Source organism: Bubalus bubalis, chromosome 23 (genome assembly GCF_019923935.1).
Source record: "Bubalus bubalis isolate 160015118507 breed Murrah chromosome 23, NDDB_SH_1, whole genome shotgun sequence".
Taxonomy (NCBI): domain Eukaryota; kingdom Metazoa; phylum Chordata; class Mammalia; order Artiodactyla; family Bovidae; genus Bubalus; species Bubalus bubalis.
In genome coordinates, this window is record NC_059179.1 from 27,698,678 (window position 1) to 27,715,755 (window position 17,078).

At 42.1% G+C, this 17,078-nt stretch overlaps 1 protein-coding gene across 1 annotated transcript in view; it reads right to left on the minus strand.

Moving 5' to 3' along the window:
• Positions 1 to 17,078, minus strand: part of SORCS1 (sortilin related VPS10 domain containing receptor 1) — a 673,129-nt gene that overhangs the window by 283,294 nt on the left and 372,757 nt on the right. Inside the window, exon 4 of the mRNA XM_045164209.1 lies at positions 15,591 to 15,749. Within this exon, the coding sequence (XP_045020144.1) occupies positions 15,591 to 15,749 (159 nt within the window). The remainder of the gene's footprint in view (positions 1 to 15,590; positions 15,750 to 17,078) is intronic.

The window sequence follows — 17,078 nt, forward strand, 5'->3', positions numbered from 1 at the left end:
TTTACTGACCCTTGGAAGAGCCTGCTACGACATTGTGTACACTGGACCAAAACACATCCTGAAGTCAAAAAAGAGGCTGAAGTATTTGGCTACCAAAGCGAGGCGCTCACTTGGCCCCAGCTACACAGTATTTGGGCATTCAGCCAAGAAGAATCTGTGACTTTTCCTTTCAAGTCTTATTATTTTTCCCTGCCCTACAATGCCTGGGTTGGGGGGAGGCTTCCTGGGTACATTTCATGCTTGATTCATTTTAAGAGTGCTGAGGAGAAAGGGGAGACAGTTCCCCTCATAGGATAACAGAAGACACAACAACATCTTCCCTCTTAATTCAGACGCCAAGCAGACAGAGGGTGCATGTCCTGCTTCCCACTATGTCCCGAACACTTGCGTTTTAATATTCAAACTTGGATCAGAACAGTGTTCATTTGATCCTGAGTGTCTGTGGCTTCCTCTCCTCTTGCACCATCTTTTATTTTTTTTAAATTAAAACCCAGAGCTGCACTGCTTTCTATGAGTTCAAAGGGAACAGAAATCATGCCACTGTGTATGCCTGCAGCTATTTATAAATGCATGTTAGTATCTATATTTATATACAAAGATTTATGCAAATGTAAGAGAATCAGGGTGGTTTGAAATAATAATTCTGTGTGAAGGCTAGACTCATATATATTCTGAAAATCATATATAAATTCTGAGCTCTCCTACAGCTACACCAAGGGATTGCTACCTCTGTCTTCACGTAGAATTCATCACAGTGAGGAATTGTTGGGGGCCAGCATCTACGTGTGTCTGTGTGTGTGTGTGTATGTGTGTGTTTTCCTCTATGTCTTTTTAAATTGATCCCTCTAGGCTTGGATTCAGAACCTGTGGACCAGTCAGGTATGTCCCATGATATTTGTTTTTATCCTCTTCAAGGAGATGCTTTGTTATTTGTGAGCATCTAGAGGCCCCTCAAGCAGTGGGTACATCAAACAATCCAATAAACCAAGCCTCTCTTATTCAGTTCAGTGACATTTTTTATAGTTTCCTATCTCAAAAGGTCCCCTCTCGTGTCTTCTCCCTTTTCCATTCACACCTGGGCACATGCCCCCTACCATGCCTTCCCTGGTGCTACCCACCCTGGCAGAGGTGGCTTCAAGGCTTGCCTACCACAATGCCAGTCTTCTTTTTAGGTCCAGACGAGAGGACATCTTTTCTATGAACCCTCTCCTACACACTGAGATTTTCTAGAGGCCTCATTTCCAGAGAACTATGGTACAAGAAATGCTATCAAACTATAGTCCATATATTTAACTTTCTTAGTAGCCTTTCAAGAGAGCCTTTTATAATGCAAGACAGAAATCCCTACCCATCTAAACTCACTCTAAAATAGCTGAGATCATCCCTTCTCTCTCTGATGAGATCACAAAGTTTTTATGTGTCTGGAATTCCATCTTTTTGTATCTATACAGTGCCTTGTACATAGTAGATGACCAAGGGGGGGAAATAAAGTATTGACTTTACATCATGAAAATTCCCTAGTGATGGATCTACCTAGTAAAACACTCAGGTTTCCCAAAGAATAGACAAAGGTAATTTAGCAGAGGACGATGTTTTACTTCCATGGATCCACAGCTCGAGGCCTGTACCTAAAACCAACAAACAAAACTATAAATATCAGCACATTTGAAATTCCCAAGGACTTGCAGCTAGGGTCTTATATATTCACCCTTAGAAAGAGCTGCTCTGTATACGCCACCTACTACTTCAAACCTTTCCTCTCTTAAGAATTTAATTGTCCAGCCTGATGTCACACCAAGAAAAGGAGAAAACAACTCACAGCAATCCAAGTTAATGTGCTCATTAAACCTGCAGAGTCTGACAGCAAAGTTTTCCTCCACAAAATAGAGAGTGCTACCCAAGCCTTTTTTATTTTTTTTTTTTTCCCCACCCAGTGACTGTCTCAGCCACCAGTGGAAGCTTTCTGTGTAGAATGAGTCAATGTCCTTTAATAAAATTCATAGTGGTGGCAGCACCCAAATAAGATTTATTTCCCTCCCTGTCTGTCTCCAGCTCCAAGGTTTCTTTTGACTGTCAGAACACAGAACTGAGATCTATCATTGGTACCTGTCACATCAGAGAAAGCATCCACAGCTTTCTCCAGCAGTGCCAAATCTAGAGAAAGAGAGGAGGAGAATGATCAGGGGGCAGAAAAGAATATCTGAACTAGTTTTAGGAGAGCAGTGCTTGTCTCTAATCCTCTGTCATGACCTCCCCAGATGCCTTCTTGGAAGGGTTTAGATCTGTTGTTTTGTTTTGTTCTTTTACTAATCCTGGTACAAAATATTAGCAAAAAAAAAATGGAAGGAGTAGACATTTTAGAAAGGGAGAAGGGAAGGATTCTGGTTAACAAAAGAATGCAAGGCAGATGATTCTTCCAGTTTAGAATCACTCTAAACTGGCTGAGACCGCCTCTCCATCTCAGTAAATGTAAGTTAATGAGCACAAACTCATTGCTCATCTAAGCTTAAGATGTATTAGCAGCTCAAGGTCGAACTCTCCACTCTGTTATTACCCTAGCGTGGGCGTTTTCAACACTTCTTCCTGCCATGTTCCTCCCCTGAAGAGTTAGTCAGTCCTTCTTTCCTTTTTTTTTTTTTTTTTTTGATAACTTGATCATCATCACATTGGCTTGTTTTCTTGCCATCTGTCTTTGTCTGCCATATGAAGAGTGCAGATAAAAAAGCAATTAATTGCAAAGGATGCAATTTCAAGGGTTGGTTTTATTACCAGCTTTCAACCAAATGTACAATCCTCTCTGGTGCCATCCTGGAGAGCTGCAAGTTGGCTGAGGGGCAAAGGCTCCAATGGAGAATAAAGAGGAAGCCACAGGGGGACAAACAGCTTGGGGGTGGGCAAGAGTGAGATCCACCAACTGTGCTCAGGATTCTTAATCGACAGCAAAATAAGAAGGGCTGGAAGAAGGTGGGTATGAGAGCAGCTCCTTCTAATTTTCATTTTCCATCTTCTTACCTTTCACATTTTGGCTGAATCGCTAGCAGAACAACGTCTTTTTTTTAATACAAATTCAACTTCCTTGTGGTGATGCAAAAGCTTGCAAGCACTGTTGTCCCTGGAAAGTCTTCTCAATTGTTCTAAATCAGATCAATGCAGCCCCTCATTTTATAGCATTAAGACAGGGACCTATCGGGAATTTTCTTTTGCAGCTAGGAAATCAGTGCAAGGATATCATTTGGCAGAAGGTAAGGGTGATAGCATGTTTCAGTCTTTGAAAGTGAAAGCTGCTCAGTCAGGTCTGATTCTTTGTGACCCCATGGACTGTAGCCTGCCAGGCTCCTCTGTCCATGGGGATTTTCCAGACAAGAATATTGGAGCGAGTTGCCATTTCCTTCTCCAGGGATCTTCTCATCCCAAGAACTGAACCCAGGTCTCCTGCATCGCAAGCAGATTCTTTACCATATGAGCCACCAGGGAAGAGTTTCAGTCTTTGGCTGATGGATTTGGATACTTTCACCACAAAGGTTCCCGTGGTGATTTTCTCATTAGGAGGCAGGTCCTGGGTCTCCTCCACATGGTCTCCTGCAGAGGCTTCCAGGTTGGAGGAACACTTCCTGCGGTTGGCTCTCTTCAAGGCTGCCTGCTCCCTCCCCTCTGTGGCTCTGCCCTTAATAGTTTCAGAGGCAGGAGGCTTGCAAATTGCCTTTCCTGAAAAGGCTGACAGAAAACCCTGCCAGTTCTATTTGATCTGCCTCATCCTAATACCACCCTGGGGATGGTCTGGGTACAAAGCACTCAGTCACCTCATGACTCTCCAGTTCTCACTGCTGTTACTGCATTCTTTTTAACAAGAAAAGAGATGGGGCCTTGAGGACTTTCAGTAAATTTATAGTGCCAGCCCTGGGGCATTGCAAATATCAAGCTCCTTCCTCTACTAGCCTCCACAGGAAGAAGAGGAGCAATCCAGAGAAATCCATAGTCTTCAGAGATGGGCTCTGATGCTCTGGTTGCACAGCAAAGGAGCCCAGAGTACACTCTTAGTGGGAAATCACATCATAAGGGACCTCAAACTTCACCCAGTTCTGACACAAGTCTTCTCCTTGGCCAGTGGGGACAGGAATAGTTACAGAACCGTGACGACCTTCACAGACCAGCTCCCTCACCTCCAAGAAATGCAAGTTCCTCAAAGAAAAGGCTAACTTCTCAGCATCTGTCATACATGATATGTAGTAATGTGTTATATTTTGTCCAGACTGCTGTGGTGGCTTATGTAAGACAGTAAAAGCAGGAAGTCTCCCCAAGTTCTCAAGGTGGGACTGGGAAAACAGTTAAAATTTCTCAGTATGACAATGTGAGGAAAGAGTGTTCCAGGACAAGTGGGTCAATCTGAGCAAATAAACAGAGCAGAAAAAGTTAAAGTGAAGTCGCTTAGTCGTGTCTGACTCTTTGCGACCCCATGGACTGCAGCCTACCAGGCTCCTCTGTCCATGGAATTTTCCAGGCAACAGTACTGGAGTGGGTTGCCATTTCCTTCTCCAGAGCATCTTCCTGACCTGGGGATTGAACCTGGGTCTCCCGAATTGCAGGCAGACGCTTTACCATCTGAGCCACCAGGGAAGCCCGAATAAAAGTTAGAGCGGTGTCTGTTCTTCTTTTGTCAACTACGCGAGACCCAGCTTGGTGGGGGTGGGTAAAGGAAAGTGAAGTGGGAGCAGGTTGGGTGAAGGCAATCCAACCAAACTTGTGGGGAGCTAATGGAGACGGGACTCAACGACAATGAGGTCAAAAAACAAGGGCCCCCAAAGCTTTGCTGATGGAGTGAGCAGGAATGATGACATGTCAGCAGCTCCATCAAATTCTCCCGAGGTTGGATTTATCAAACCTGTCACTGGCCATGCCCCAGCTGGCAATGAAGTGTGTCACATGCCCCACAGTCCTGTTTGGCAGGATTGGGGGATTAAACATATGGAACTTGGGTGGGCTGGGCAGCAAGGGTCAATAGGTGACAGTGGACAGTTCAACTTGTGGCCATTTCCTGTGCTCCCAGATCTGGAGGTACTTAGGGAAATTTGCAAAGGGAATCTTAGCCTTAAAGGTTCTATAATATAGATGTGGAAATAGAGAATAGATAAAATAATTAGATGCTAAGCATCTATATCACAAACCCCCATATCTACACACTGACAAGAAAAAATGAATAGCTCTCAATAACCATGTAATTGTCCCATTATTCAAATGCATAGATGATGAAACTTAGCAAGTTTTGAGAGATAAAAATAAGCAGGAGGAAAAACTTGTTGCTTGGAACATATTGGAAGTGTGCTTACGTAAGACAGATCCATCAGCCGTGTGGAGATGGGACAGAGGGGAGAGAGCAGTTAGCAAGTGGCTGAGCAGAGCAGGGAAGAGATGGGTGCCTGGATGAGCAAGGGCCCCTCGATGTGGGAAGGAGGAAAGGGAAGAAGAGCAACAACAATAATAACAATAAACAAAATTTTAAAAAGAAAAAATCTGACCAGGACTGAGCATAAGAGAGGGTCATTTCATTTAGGTATACTTATATATATACACACACATACATGGGTTTGTGTGTGTATTCTATTTCAGATTCTTTTCTATTATAGGTTATTTCAAGAAAATGACTATGACTCCCTGTGCTATACATACACAGGCAACTATAAATTTTGTCTTAAATTTGAATGATGGGCTTTAGGGACTTCTCTAGAATATGTAAATATTTCATCTAATCATTCCAAGGACTACTGATTTATTTTTATTTATTTCATTCCAGTTTTTAATTTTTCATTGAAGTATAATTGGTTTACAATGTTGTGCTAGCATTTGGTGTACAGCAAAGTGATTCAGTTTTATTCATAAATACATTCTTTTTACATACTCTTTCCACTATAGGTTATAACAAGATTTTGAACATAGTTCCCTATAATATATAATAGAAGCTTGTTTATCAGTTTTATATATAGTAGTGGATATCTGTTCATCTCAAACTCCTGTTTTATCTTTCCCCCACTCCCCTTTCCCCTTTGATAACCATAAGTTTGTTTTTTTTATGTCTGTGAGCCTGTTTCTGTTTTGTAAATAAGTTCATTTGTGTCATTTTTTAAGATTCAACATATAAGTGATATACGATATTTGTCTACCAGACTTACTTTACTTAATATGATAATCTCTAGGTCCATCCATGTTGCTGCAAATGGCATTATTTCATTCTTTTTTTTATGGCTGAGTGATTGTATCTGTGCATGTGTGTTTGTGTGTGTGCGTGTGTGTCACTTACCTTATCTACTCATTTGTCAATGGACATTTAGACTGCTTCCATGTCTTGACTGTTGCAAAAGGTGCTGCTATGAACATCGGGGTGTATGTATCTTCTTTAAAACAATTCTGTTTATTTTGGGCTGTGCTTGGTCTTCAGGCTGCATGGGCTACTCCCTAGTTGTGGTACATAAACTCCTGATTGTGGTGGCCTTTCTTGTTACAGAGCACAGGCTCTGGGGCATGTGGGCTTCAGTAGCTGCAGCACAGGGCCTCAGTAGCCGTGGCTCCCAGGCTCTAGAGCACAGGCTCAATAGTTGAGGCACACAGGCTTAGCTGCTCTGTGGCATGTGGGATCTCCCCAGATCAGGGATTGAACCTGTGTCTCATGCACTGGCAGGCAGATTCTTTACCACTCAGCCACCAGAGAAGCCCCATGAAGAGTATGTATCTTTTTGAGAGTCTTTTCTGGATAAATGCCCAGGAGTGGGATTGCTGGATCATACGGTAGCTCTATTTTCAATTTTTAAAGGAATTTCCATACTGTTTTCCACAGTGGCTGCACCAATTTACAGAAGGAGTCACTTCTGAAAGCTCTAGTCATTTTGCTGGGCAAGGGGAAATTTTACACATAGACCCCTGGGACCAGAGCTGGTGCAAGGTTGCAGGAGGTGAGCAGGGCTCACAGTGCTTGTGACACAAGCTGGCCTGCTGAGTCACAAGGGACTGGTGGCTGCCCGGCAATCAGCCAGGGACAATTCCCTTCTTGCTCTCCCTTCCTCTGTTGCCTGATCTTCAAACAGCAGTTTTCCCTCTGCTGTGAAACTCAGCTTTGAAATGCATACTACAGCATCTGTCAGAGGGAACAGGTCTCACAGTAGGCTGGACATGGGCAAGATGGCTAAACAAAATTGAAAAAAAAAAAAAGGCAATTAAAGAAAAGAAAATATCACAATGGCTTTTCTAGGGAGGCAGTGTTTGGTGCAGTGAGGACAGAGTATGAAGAGAATCAAACCTGGATTAGACTCCTGGCTCTATCAACCACCCTGGGGAATTTTCTTAACCTTTTGGAGCCTCAGATTCCCCAAATATTAAATAGGCATAAAGATAAAGTCAATGTTTCATGTAAGAAAGAAGTTGAGGAATCAATGCGAAAAGCCTGGCAGAGGGCTTACTATGGAGTAAAGGATCAGTGCTAGTTCTCAGCCTTTTCTCTTCCTGCTAATCATTGCCTCCAGCCTGAATTGCCCACAGACCCTGAAAAAAACAAGGAATGGCAAGGAGAAGCAGGTGTGACTGCTATTTTCTTCCTGACTTTCAGGAAGCAAGGAAGGATCCTAGACAACACTTGCATGTCCCTTGCCTCTGAGGTTGGATACTGCTTAGCTTGGCTGCTCCTGAAGTAGCTGAGGCCGTCTGACTTTGGACCACAAGTCTTATTCTGGGACATTTTCTCATCATGCCTGCAGCGAGATCAGCAGGCAGGCACTGAAATTAAGCAAGTCAGGCGAGTGAGAGCCTTGCCGATTTGAATTTGTGACTTTTCATCTGATACTATTTTACAGTACAGGATCTGGTCATTTCAGGAGGCTGGTTTCTGACTTCTGGTTTCTCTTCCTCTTGCCAGCTATGAGATCCTGGCTGGGCCTCTGGGTCTCTTAGACCACTGAGTGTGCCATTTATAATTTGTACTTACAATATCCTCTTATGCTGAGGAGAGGAAGTTGGACAAGGTAACATTGAATTTTTTTTAATATGAAATTCAGAGTCATAAATTCACAAAATGCGTCTATTTATAAGGCCAAGACTTCCTTCTCCCCAAACCACTCCCCTCGTGGCAACAGTGTTGGTTACAAACACTCTTGAACACGAAGAATACAGGAAAATGTCAGTGTCACTGGGTTTCTAAAGGACCACTCTGAGAGACAGGTTTAAGAAAGAGGTCCATGTCCTCTTAGGATGTCAAATGTCTTTCAAAGTTCCCCAGACGGATGCCTGGATTTAAGAGGCATCTTAATCCATTTAGACAAGTGGTGGTTAGAACAGATCAAAAAAGCTAGCTACAAAACACACAAGCAAAAATGTAATTTATTTGAAAGAAAGTAAGCTCAAATAGCTACCAAAGAGCATAATTCTGTCTGTCCAAACCTTAGCCCTAATCACTCATTTTAAAATGTCCATTTCTTCTAATTCTCACAGCCTGTTTTTTCAAAGTTGGGAATAGATAGATCAATCTGCTTTATGTAGCAACTGAAAAATAATGATACAACCTGGTTAAACAAGTTAGCTAAGGTGAACACAGGCCTTCTGTGTTTGCATAGGATGACATTTCAGCTTGAGAATTTGTTTTATAAACAAGCATTGGGGTTGACATTTAGCAAGCTCCCTGGTTTCCAGTCTAATTGCCAGTTTTGTACTTGGATACTTAAATTACTAACATATTCATGAGATTAGAAATCAGCTCTGACATTGGGAAATTTCAAGCACATGGAAATATTGCCAAAGCAGCATGGCATATAACACTGTACATATTTCTTGTAAATAACTGAGTGCCTTTTTACTTAATGCAGTGCCTTGGGAAACGTGATGGCTTTAGGTAGGTTTCAGTCTCCTAAGTGTTTGTGCTCGTGCAGAAATCATTTGAATATCCCCTGGGGGCTGAATTTGAAGGATCTATTTATATTTTATTTCAGTCTTGCCCTTTTGACATGAAAGGGCTGCTAGGTCTATTCAAAAACAAATAGAGTTGCTATGAAGGCAAATACTTTAATATTTAATGGCATATTGCTATTACAATCAATATTTTCTTAGGACCAAATATCGGGTTCTTGCTTGCTCCATTCATTCTGGTTCAATGGTACCTTTTAGCGACTAAGAGTATAGTCAACGTTGACTAAAGTATCTATAACTTCTCGTATGTGGGGAAGACAATCCTGGATTACTGCTAAGGCAGCCTTGTGTCTATATCTCGTTGGGCCACACCAGGTGGCTCTCTCTCCTAGGTCTTTGAATAACCATGTGCCAGGCTCTGTGTTGAGTGTTTTGCATACATTATCTCAGCATCTTCAAACAGTCCTGTGAGCCAGGTACTATTATTACTTCCATTTCACAGTTGGAGAAACTCTAAAAGTTAAGTGACTTGCTGAAGGTCACACAGCCATTCGCAGGGCCTGACAGAGGAGAGAGCTGATGTTCCTGCCTCACTCGCTGTGCTTTCTGTCACTGGTGAGAAACTAATATTACAGAGTTTTGGAAACTGCTGACATCTCTTTCTTGTTGAGCAGTCATTATTTCCCAGGGAATTTCTAGCATTCAAAGCAGTTGTGATTAGCAATGGCCTTCTGTTAGTGCCCAGTCAGGAAAAGTAGAAAGGATTAAAATAAATAAAAGAAAGTGTTGTTTTTGTTTGTTTTTAAAGAAATACATATAAAACTGTTTAAATAAAATTTCTGGACTCATATAAAGAAAGAAAAGAGAAAACTAAAAGCAGTTCTTTTAAAAATGTACTATTATGCAAGTTACTAAAATTCTATTGTATGCCCTCAAACATACTTGCAGTATAATTTTCCTTTTCTATCAATATATGATTTTACTCAAATTCAGTCTTCATTTATATAGAGAATGTCGCTGTTAATATTCAGGGTTTCAATTATTTGTGAAAAGGGTGTCCTTATTAAAACACGTTCTCCTCCTTAACAGCTGTGTCTTCTGTATATCCTACACATATTTACCAAAATCCTGAAGGTGAGGCCACTCTGCAAGCCTGAAGATTTCTCATTTAATTCATAAACTTTGATAGTTTGTAATATAGAGGAGAACAGAGATTCTGAAAGCTCCCACATGGATTACTTGGACTGTTGACTCATACGGCTTAGGAACAAGTGAGACCATACAAACTCATGAATATTCTAGAATTGCCACTAAATGAACAGTGACCCACCAAACTGTCCTAAAGGTCTTGTCCTCCCTCCACAGAATTGATCACTCATTTGGATACATTTTTTTTTTTAATTCACAAAACAACCGAACACCTCCTGAAATAAAACTGACAGGAAGATCCATGAACAAGAGGAAAACAAAGATGATGAGAAAGACGGAGAAATAAGAAGAAAAAAAAAGTGATTTAGGGACTAATATAAGGCAGCAGATGAGGTTCACTTGCTCTGCACAGTTCTCTGCTTTAAGTTTTTGAGTTTGTTACAAACAATTTACAAATATCACATTTCAAACAAAACAGAATTACTCCTCTCGAAAAACTCTGAAAAGTCTGATGACATCAGATGAGTCTTTCTTGGTGTCAAGAACAGTAGGCTGAAGCTGACCAAGACCCCCTACCTCGATCCACCCACCCTCCTGAATGCACACCTGCTCCCCAGTCTCCCACAGCCCAAACCCAGCCGCTCCGTTCAGTCAGATTCTTGCTTGTCTGTGGAGGAACTGAGTTTGTGGCCTAGAAGGACATGGGCATCCACAGGGTGGGGAGAAGAAGCTGGCTGTAGAGGACGGGAGAAAAGTGATTCCTTCTGCTCATGGTCGGGGCAGCAGGTAGGTCTGCAAAGCTGCCCAAGGAAAGGGCCTTGCCAGTCTCAATAAGCCAAGCTAAAGGGTCTCTCCTCCCCAGCAACCAGGCAGTCTGAGCCCGGGGAGTGTTCACATTGATTTCACAACACTGCAGACCCTCCCCTGTACAAATCACTCCTCAGTGCAACCCCTAACAGACAGGCCTCGAGCCCAGCGCCCCAGGATGGTCAGCAGAACTGATTTAGATGCCTATTCTTACAAATTTCTATTTTTCCTTTCCTTTCAGTCACATCTGCGTCTTGTTTTCTCTCATTTCCAATGTTTCCCAACACATCATGTTTAGTGAGGTGTTTAAGACAGACTGAGAGATGCTGTTGGAGGCAATGTTTTATAGCACAGTTTGTACACTAGTTTATTGCCAAATTAAAATAAAGATGTAATCTGGCAGACTCGGCCGGCTGCTAAGCCTTGCTTGGGTGGTTTCCTGCACTGAGGCAAGAGGAGGTAGGGAAACATGGAAGGAAGGGGAAGCTCTGTATCTTTGTTTTCCCGGCTGCTCGGTTTCCAAATGCAAAGACACTAAAGCTATGAGCAGAATGTTTGGTTTGCCTACCGCTTAATTACAGACATAACAAATAAATAAAGGAGCACGAGATGGTTGGTGCTTCTGGAATAAACACCGCAGAATTCTTCATGGCATCCACAGTGACTCACTGCTGGTTTGTAAGAAGCTGAAAGGGTGTGACTGTATGTGATGGGGTTACCTTGGCCCATTTGGCACAAACTTTCCATAATGTCTATAACGCTTATTTTTCTGAAAATCTCAGGGCTTTCCAAAGGCACAGCCTCACATTCAGAGCCCAAGGAGTCTATCACCTGTGTCTAGACCACGGAAGTCCCCCAACAGGGCTTTTTAAGAAGGCAGGTTACTTCTTTTAGAGCTTCAGTGGGTCTAAAGCCTTTTCTCTTCAATTATTCTAGTGGTGGCTGGAGAGTCATGTGCTCATTCAAGAAAACTTTTACCTCTTGGCAACCACCTAGATATTGAATATCACAGGTAGATTTCTTTATCCAAGAAAAAATAAGAAAAAAAGGCTAAAATATCAAAATATCCTGGTTTTATGGATTTCAAGGGCATTTGGCTATACACATTTCTCTCTGATTAAAACCTTTCCTTTTTTTTTTTTTTTTTTTAATCTGGCTTCCTATGGAATTGATGGCCAGTAAAACTCTATCTTGGGCCAGAAAGGACAATCTGTTCAACCAAACTCTTTCAAGTCCCTTAAAATGCTCACATCAAAAAACCTCTGCTGAGAGTCCAGACACTCAAGATGAGATGCAGTCAGGGCAGAGCGCCGCGGCCCATATGGACTCTCTCCTGTGAGCCAGAGATCCAGACTGTGTCCTTGGGGCTCTCAAAGCCTCATTCACGGAAGGAGAAAGAAAGCCATGGCAGGAAAATAAGGGAAAAGTAAAGGTGGCTGCATATTCAAAAGAGGAAGTATGCTTCAAAAGTCTGACAGCCAGCGATGGGAGAGAGGTGAGGAGGTCTGTGCGCAGGGGAGCTCTAATGGAGCTGCCACCTCTGTGCTTTCTAACCCACAGTCTTTCACCACAGACTGATGGGAAATAGCACTCAGCAGAGTGAATCCCAGCACTTAAGCCACCATCTTTGCTGAGAGCTCTGCAGCAGCAGTGACTGTCAGACACAGTGATGAGCAATACTTACATGGAAGAATGAACGTTCCTGTTTCCAAAGTCACTCACCCGCCAACACCGGCATGGGGCCCTCACTGGGGCCTACTGCTGCCTCTCATTGGAGCGAAAAGCTCTGCGGTTTGCGGGTCACTGACAGCTGCTTTTCCATATCATTGGCCCACTGGAGTGGCCACACATCTTCCCCACTTGACTTTAGGCCAACTCCACCAGCTCATCAGATGACTGCACCCCAATCCCCTCATTGCTAATGCACCACTCCTCATTCTGTGATTCAAACCCTGGCATATGGAGCCCTTTCCCAACCCCTACTTCTGTTAGTGGGTTTCACATTATTCTTTGTTCCCAGGATCATCTCTCCTTCATTCTCCTCTAGAGAAAGAGAGCTTAGCAGATAGGCTGGCTTCCACCCCTTTGGTGATATCTCCAGACATCACCATCCATTCAGTAGAACTCTGCTAACTTTTATACTCAGATTCCAGTCGCCTAACTTAAACATGTGATACTAATGAGTGTTTTCCCCTTTGGGGAAAAATCTCAGATTTTTGGTTTGTCAGCTACATACAGAAAAAAGACTGTTAAGGCTTCCTCTACCTATAAAATGACAGAATTCATTTGGTCTGGTCCAGACCAAGAATTCTATGATATCAGCCTAACTGGTCTTCTTGGTTTTGACCTCATAATGCCTCAGTTCATCGTAATACTACTGCCAGATTAATTTTTTGTAATCTATAGCTCTGAACACATAAATCCACTGACCAAAATGTTCAAAAGGCTCCTAATTGGAAAAACAAGAATTATTTTTCCTAACAGTCTAAACAGTTAAAAAAAAAAAAAAAAGATTGGGTCCAGGAGTACATGCATAATTAACTTTCCATAATTTCAGTTTCAGCCAAATCAACATATTCACAATCCTGTTAACATGAGTTTTCTAACTATACAAACTTACATTATTGTTTATGACATTCCTCTTGTGTAAAGTGTGCCTCTCCAAAAAAAGAAATATGACATATTCATTAAAGTCCAGGTGAAATCATTTTATAAGACCTCCATATCCTAAACTTTGGGCTGCCAGTTTCATAGAATCCATCCAGCTAACTCTGATTGGGTTTCTACTATGTGTGAATGAAGGCTCTCTCTGCCTTGTTAGTCCCTCTTAGACTACTGAACTCATGTGTGTTTATTTTCTTTCCCTAGGTTGACCAAATGCTTCTCGATATAGCTATTTTATACCAACAATGCCCCACACTGAGCACGTAAAACAGAGCCTAATCTTTTTTCAGTCTCAGTGGAAGTGCACCTGCAATTATAAGTACCCACACAAACACATTTTAAGGCAAAGAAGGCTGACCCCAAGTACCATACATTGGCTGAGTAGGGCTCCCACACGCCCTAACTTCTCCAAGGTAATTCACTCTGCCACTGCGGTCATGGGGCTGCTGTCTGAAGTGCTGGCACATGAAGGGTTACATTTTTGGCCTTTTCTTCCAACACAACTGCAAAGATGCAGAGTTTTCACTCAGCCAGGTAAATCTGGCCCTCACTGTGCCTCTGGCATCAGGGGAAAATTAACCAACTGTCAAATACAATACAAAAGCCCAGTGGATTAAATGTCTAATACTCTGTATTCTGAGCTGCTCAGCTTTGCCTCTGGTAACTGCACCATCCTGGACCAAATGCATGGTGGCTTGACTCCAGGAATGAAATTGTACATTCTGCTGAAAGGGGAGCCAGGCTGCTCAAGAGGAAAAAATACTAATTGCAAATCTTTTCTATTTTTAGGCTAATGTGATTTTATTTGGCAGTAAGGGCAGCACGAATAAAACTCCAATCCTAAGAATTTTAATTTGCCTCCTCAAAAAATGCTCATGTCGCTTAGAGACCTTGAAAAGTTGCTAGTATCATTCCTCTCTCATCAGGAAGAACCCCCACACGTCTATACCAGTCCAGATGGATAAAATCCTCAAACACCCTCCTCACTCAGCTAAGTCCAGTATTTCTTTAAATATACGTCCTTTGTAACTTACAAGTCCTCTAAAGAGAATGTTCAGAATGACCTCACTAAACCATGCATTCCACAAAAAGCATTCCAATATTTTAGCTGTGTTCCTTTTGACTTTTTTTTTTTAGGTTTTCTCTCACATTTGCCTCTGTATATTTTGTTTCTTCTAATTCTAATCTGATTGTATTTGCTCTTGTCAGCCTTATAGTCTACCTGAAAATTTAAGTTCCTTAAAGCAGGGGCTATATGTATTTTATAACTGTAGCCTGCTAGGCTTCTCTGTCCATGGAATTCTCGAGCAAGAATACTGGAGTGGGTAGCCATCCCTTCTCCAGGTGATCTTCCTGACTCAGGGATCAAACATGAGTCTCCTGCATTGCAGGTGAGTTCTTTTAACATTTGAGTCACTAAAGAAGCCCAACTGCAGTACAGAGTACGTGATATATTTTACAGTATTTATCCCATAAAATAAATATACATATTGCCATGCACTTGCATATACACATAAACATACAATAAACATAACATGCTTATAACATACAATTGCATAACATCGATCAATGCCTTCTTAAAAAATAGACTTATCCTTCAGCCTAACCACCAAGAGAAGAAAAGTCCTGGATTACCTGATTATGAATGTCATCTATATACATTTCTGTCACTATTTTAACAAGTTGCCAGCTATTGCTCTTAACTCTTTCAGAGCCATCCTGCCCTTTAAGGCTCTGAGAAAACCTATGGGGTCCTTTACAAAAATGATTATGTCTCACACACACAAAACTGTCTCAGATTTCATGGGGGTCTGGGGCTGTCGACGGACTGAAACGTCCAGGTAAGAACTGCTTCTCCACAACATCTTCCTGATGGTCTAGCTTTTCCTTTGCATGCTGTTTCAGACATTTGCACAGCTCAGACAAGCAGCCTGAGATCCACATTCCTGCTCCTTGCCCCACTGGCACAGGGTTCAAGCGCCTGCACATAACAAGCCTGACCACTGAGAAGAAATACAGAGATGACTAAGTGGTTGTTGTTCCCTAGGACAACCATGCACCACTGTCTCGAGCAAGGTGATCACACTCACCTTTTGGTCTTGGCTGTATGCCAGAATCCAGTCCTCTTGTTTGGGGTGGAAAAGTAAGCTCTGGATGTAAAAGTTCAGCCGGTATTTTTGATAGGTTGCTCCTTCGTCCGAGCTGATCAGTAAACTGCTCTCAATCTCTGGGTCTGTGAGCAACATAATCTGTGGCAGATTATGGGAAAGAAAACAAGAGAAAAGTAAATTTACAAAGCTTAAAGATGAGCTAAATTTTTGACAAGAAAGGGAAAAGCAGGTGAAGAACAATTGCCCAAACAATGACCTTGACTGAGAAGAAATGGAGGAGTGCGTTTTCTTTCCTCCTATAGGGCTCCTTGACCCCCCCTCCCCAAATGTTATTTCCTTAATCTGAAATATTTTCTATTATTCTCCTGATCTCAACCCTCCTTCCTTCGAGCCCTGTCTAGTCTCCATTTGGGGGGATGAGAGAGCAAGACTTGTCACCGGTATTTGTGAGAAAGGTGGAAAGGAATACCAACAGGAATAGGTTTGGAGTCCATTCGATTTTTCTCTTATTACAAGCCCTTCTTGATAGGGTCCACATGGGTTCTCACTGACAAGATGGCTCATTATGTTGACCTTGCAAACAAAGAATAAATCACAGTGATCCTTGAGACTGACCAAATTGCCCAAATGGCATCCTGTTACCTCACTTGTGCCTATCTTCTCAAAGCTGATAGACCACCAGATTCCAGACCTCTGGCTACGTGACCATTCCTTTAAAGAATTTTTCATTGGTGGGGACTCCGTCAGAAAGGAGGATGCTGGTTCTCCTTAAGGGCCATTCACTCTCTCTTTTCCCTCTAATAAATTTTCCTTTTCTTGCCCGACTCGCTCTCTTTTTCTCTGCACTCGCCTTACACTTCTATTCATATTAACAATATTCCACATCATCCTGCCTTTAGCCTGGTTTTCTGAATCTTGAGTCAAAGGCTGTGTATTCAAATGCCTTCTCTGAGTATTTATTTGTTGTCTATATACTTTCTTTAGAAAATAAACTCCATGAGAATAGTGATACTTGACATTTCTCTGTTTTTATCCCCCACAGGTACATTCCCAGCAGCTAGAATGAAGTCCAGCATATATTATATACTCAATAGATATTTACCAAATTAATGAACATGAGTTAAAGGGATTGATGAAAAGAGTTTTCAGAGTAGTCACAAAGACTTAGAAAGATGCTCAGAACAGTTTGAACAGATATAAATGGAAGTTCCATGGGAAAAAAAAGTCATTGAATGCCCTCTCCATCTTTAGCCTTTGACACGAGAATACACTAGACCCATGTAAAAAGTCACAGCTCCAGAGGCTTGGGATTTTCTCCTTTTGAGGGTTAACCTCGGCCAGAGCAGTGTGAAGAATCCACAGTGGGAGCAAGATGAGGAGCTGCCCTGTTAACTTCTTTTTATTCTCTCATTTTCTGCCTATAGGAATGTGATAAGCACCTCATTCCAGACTCTGCAGGTTGCCCTT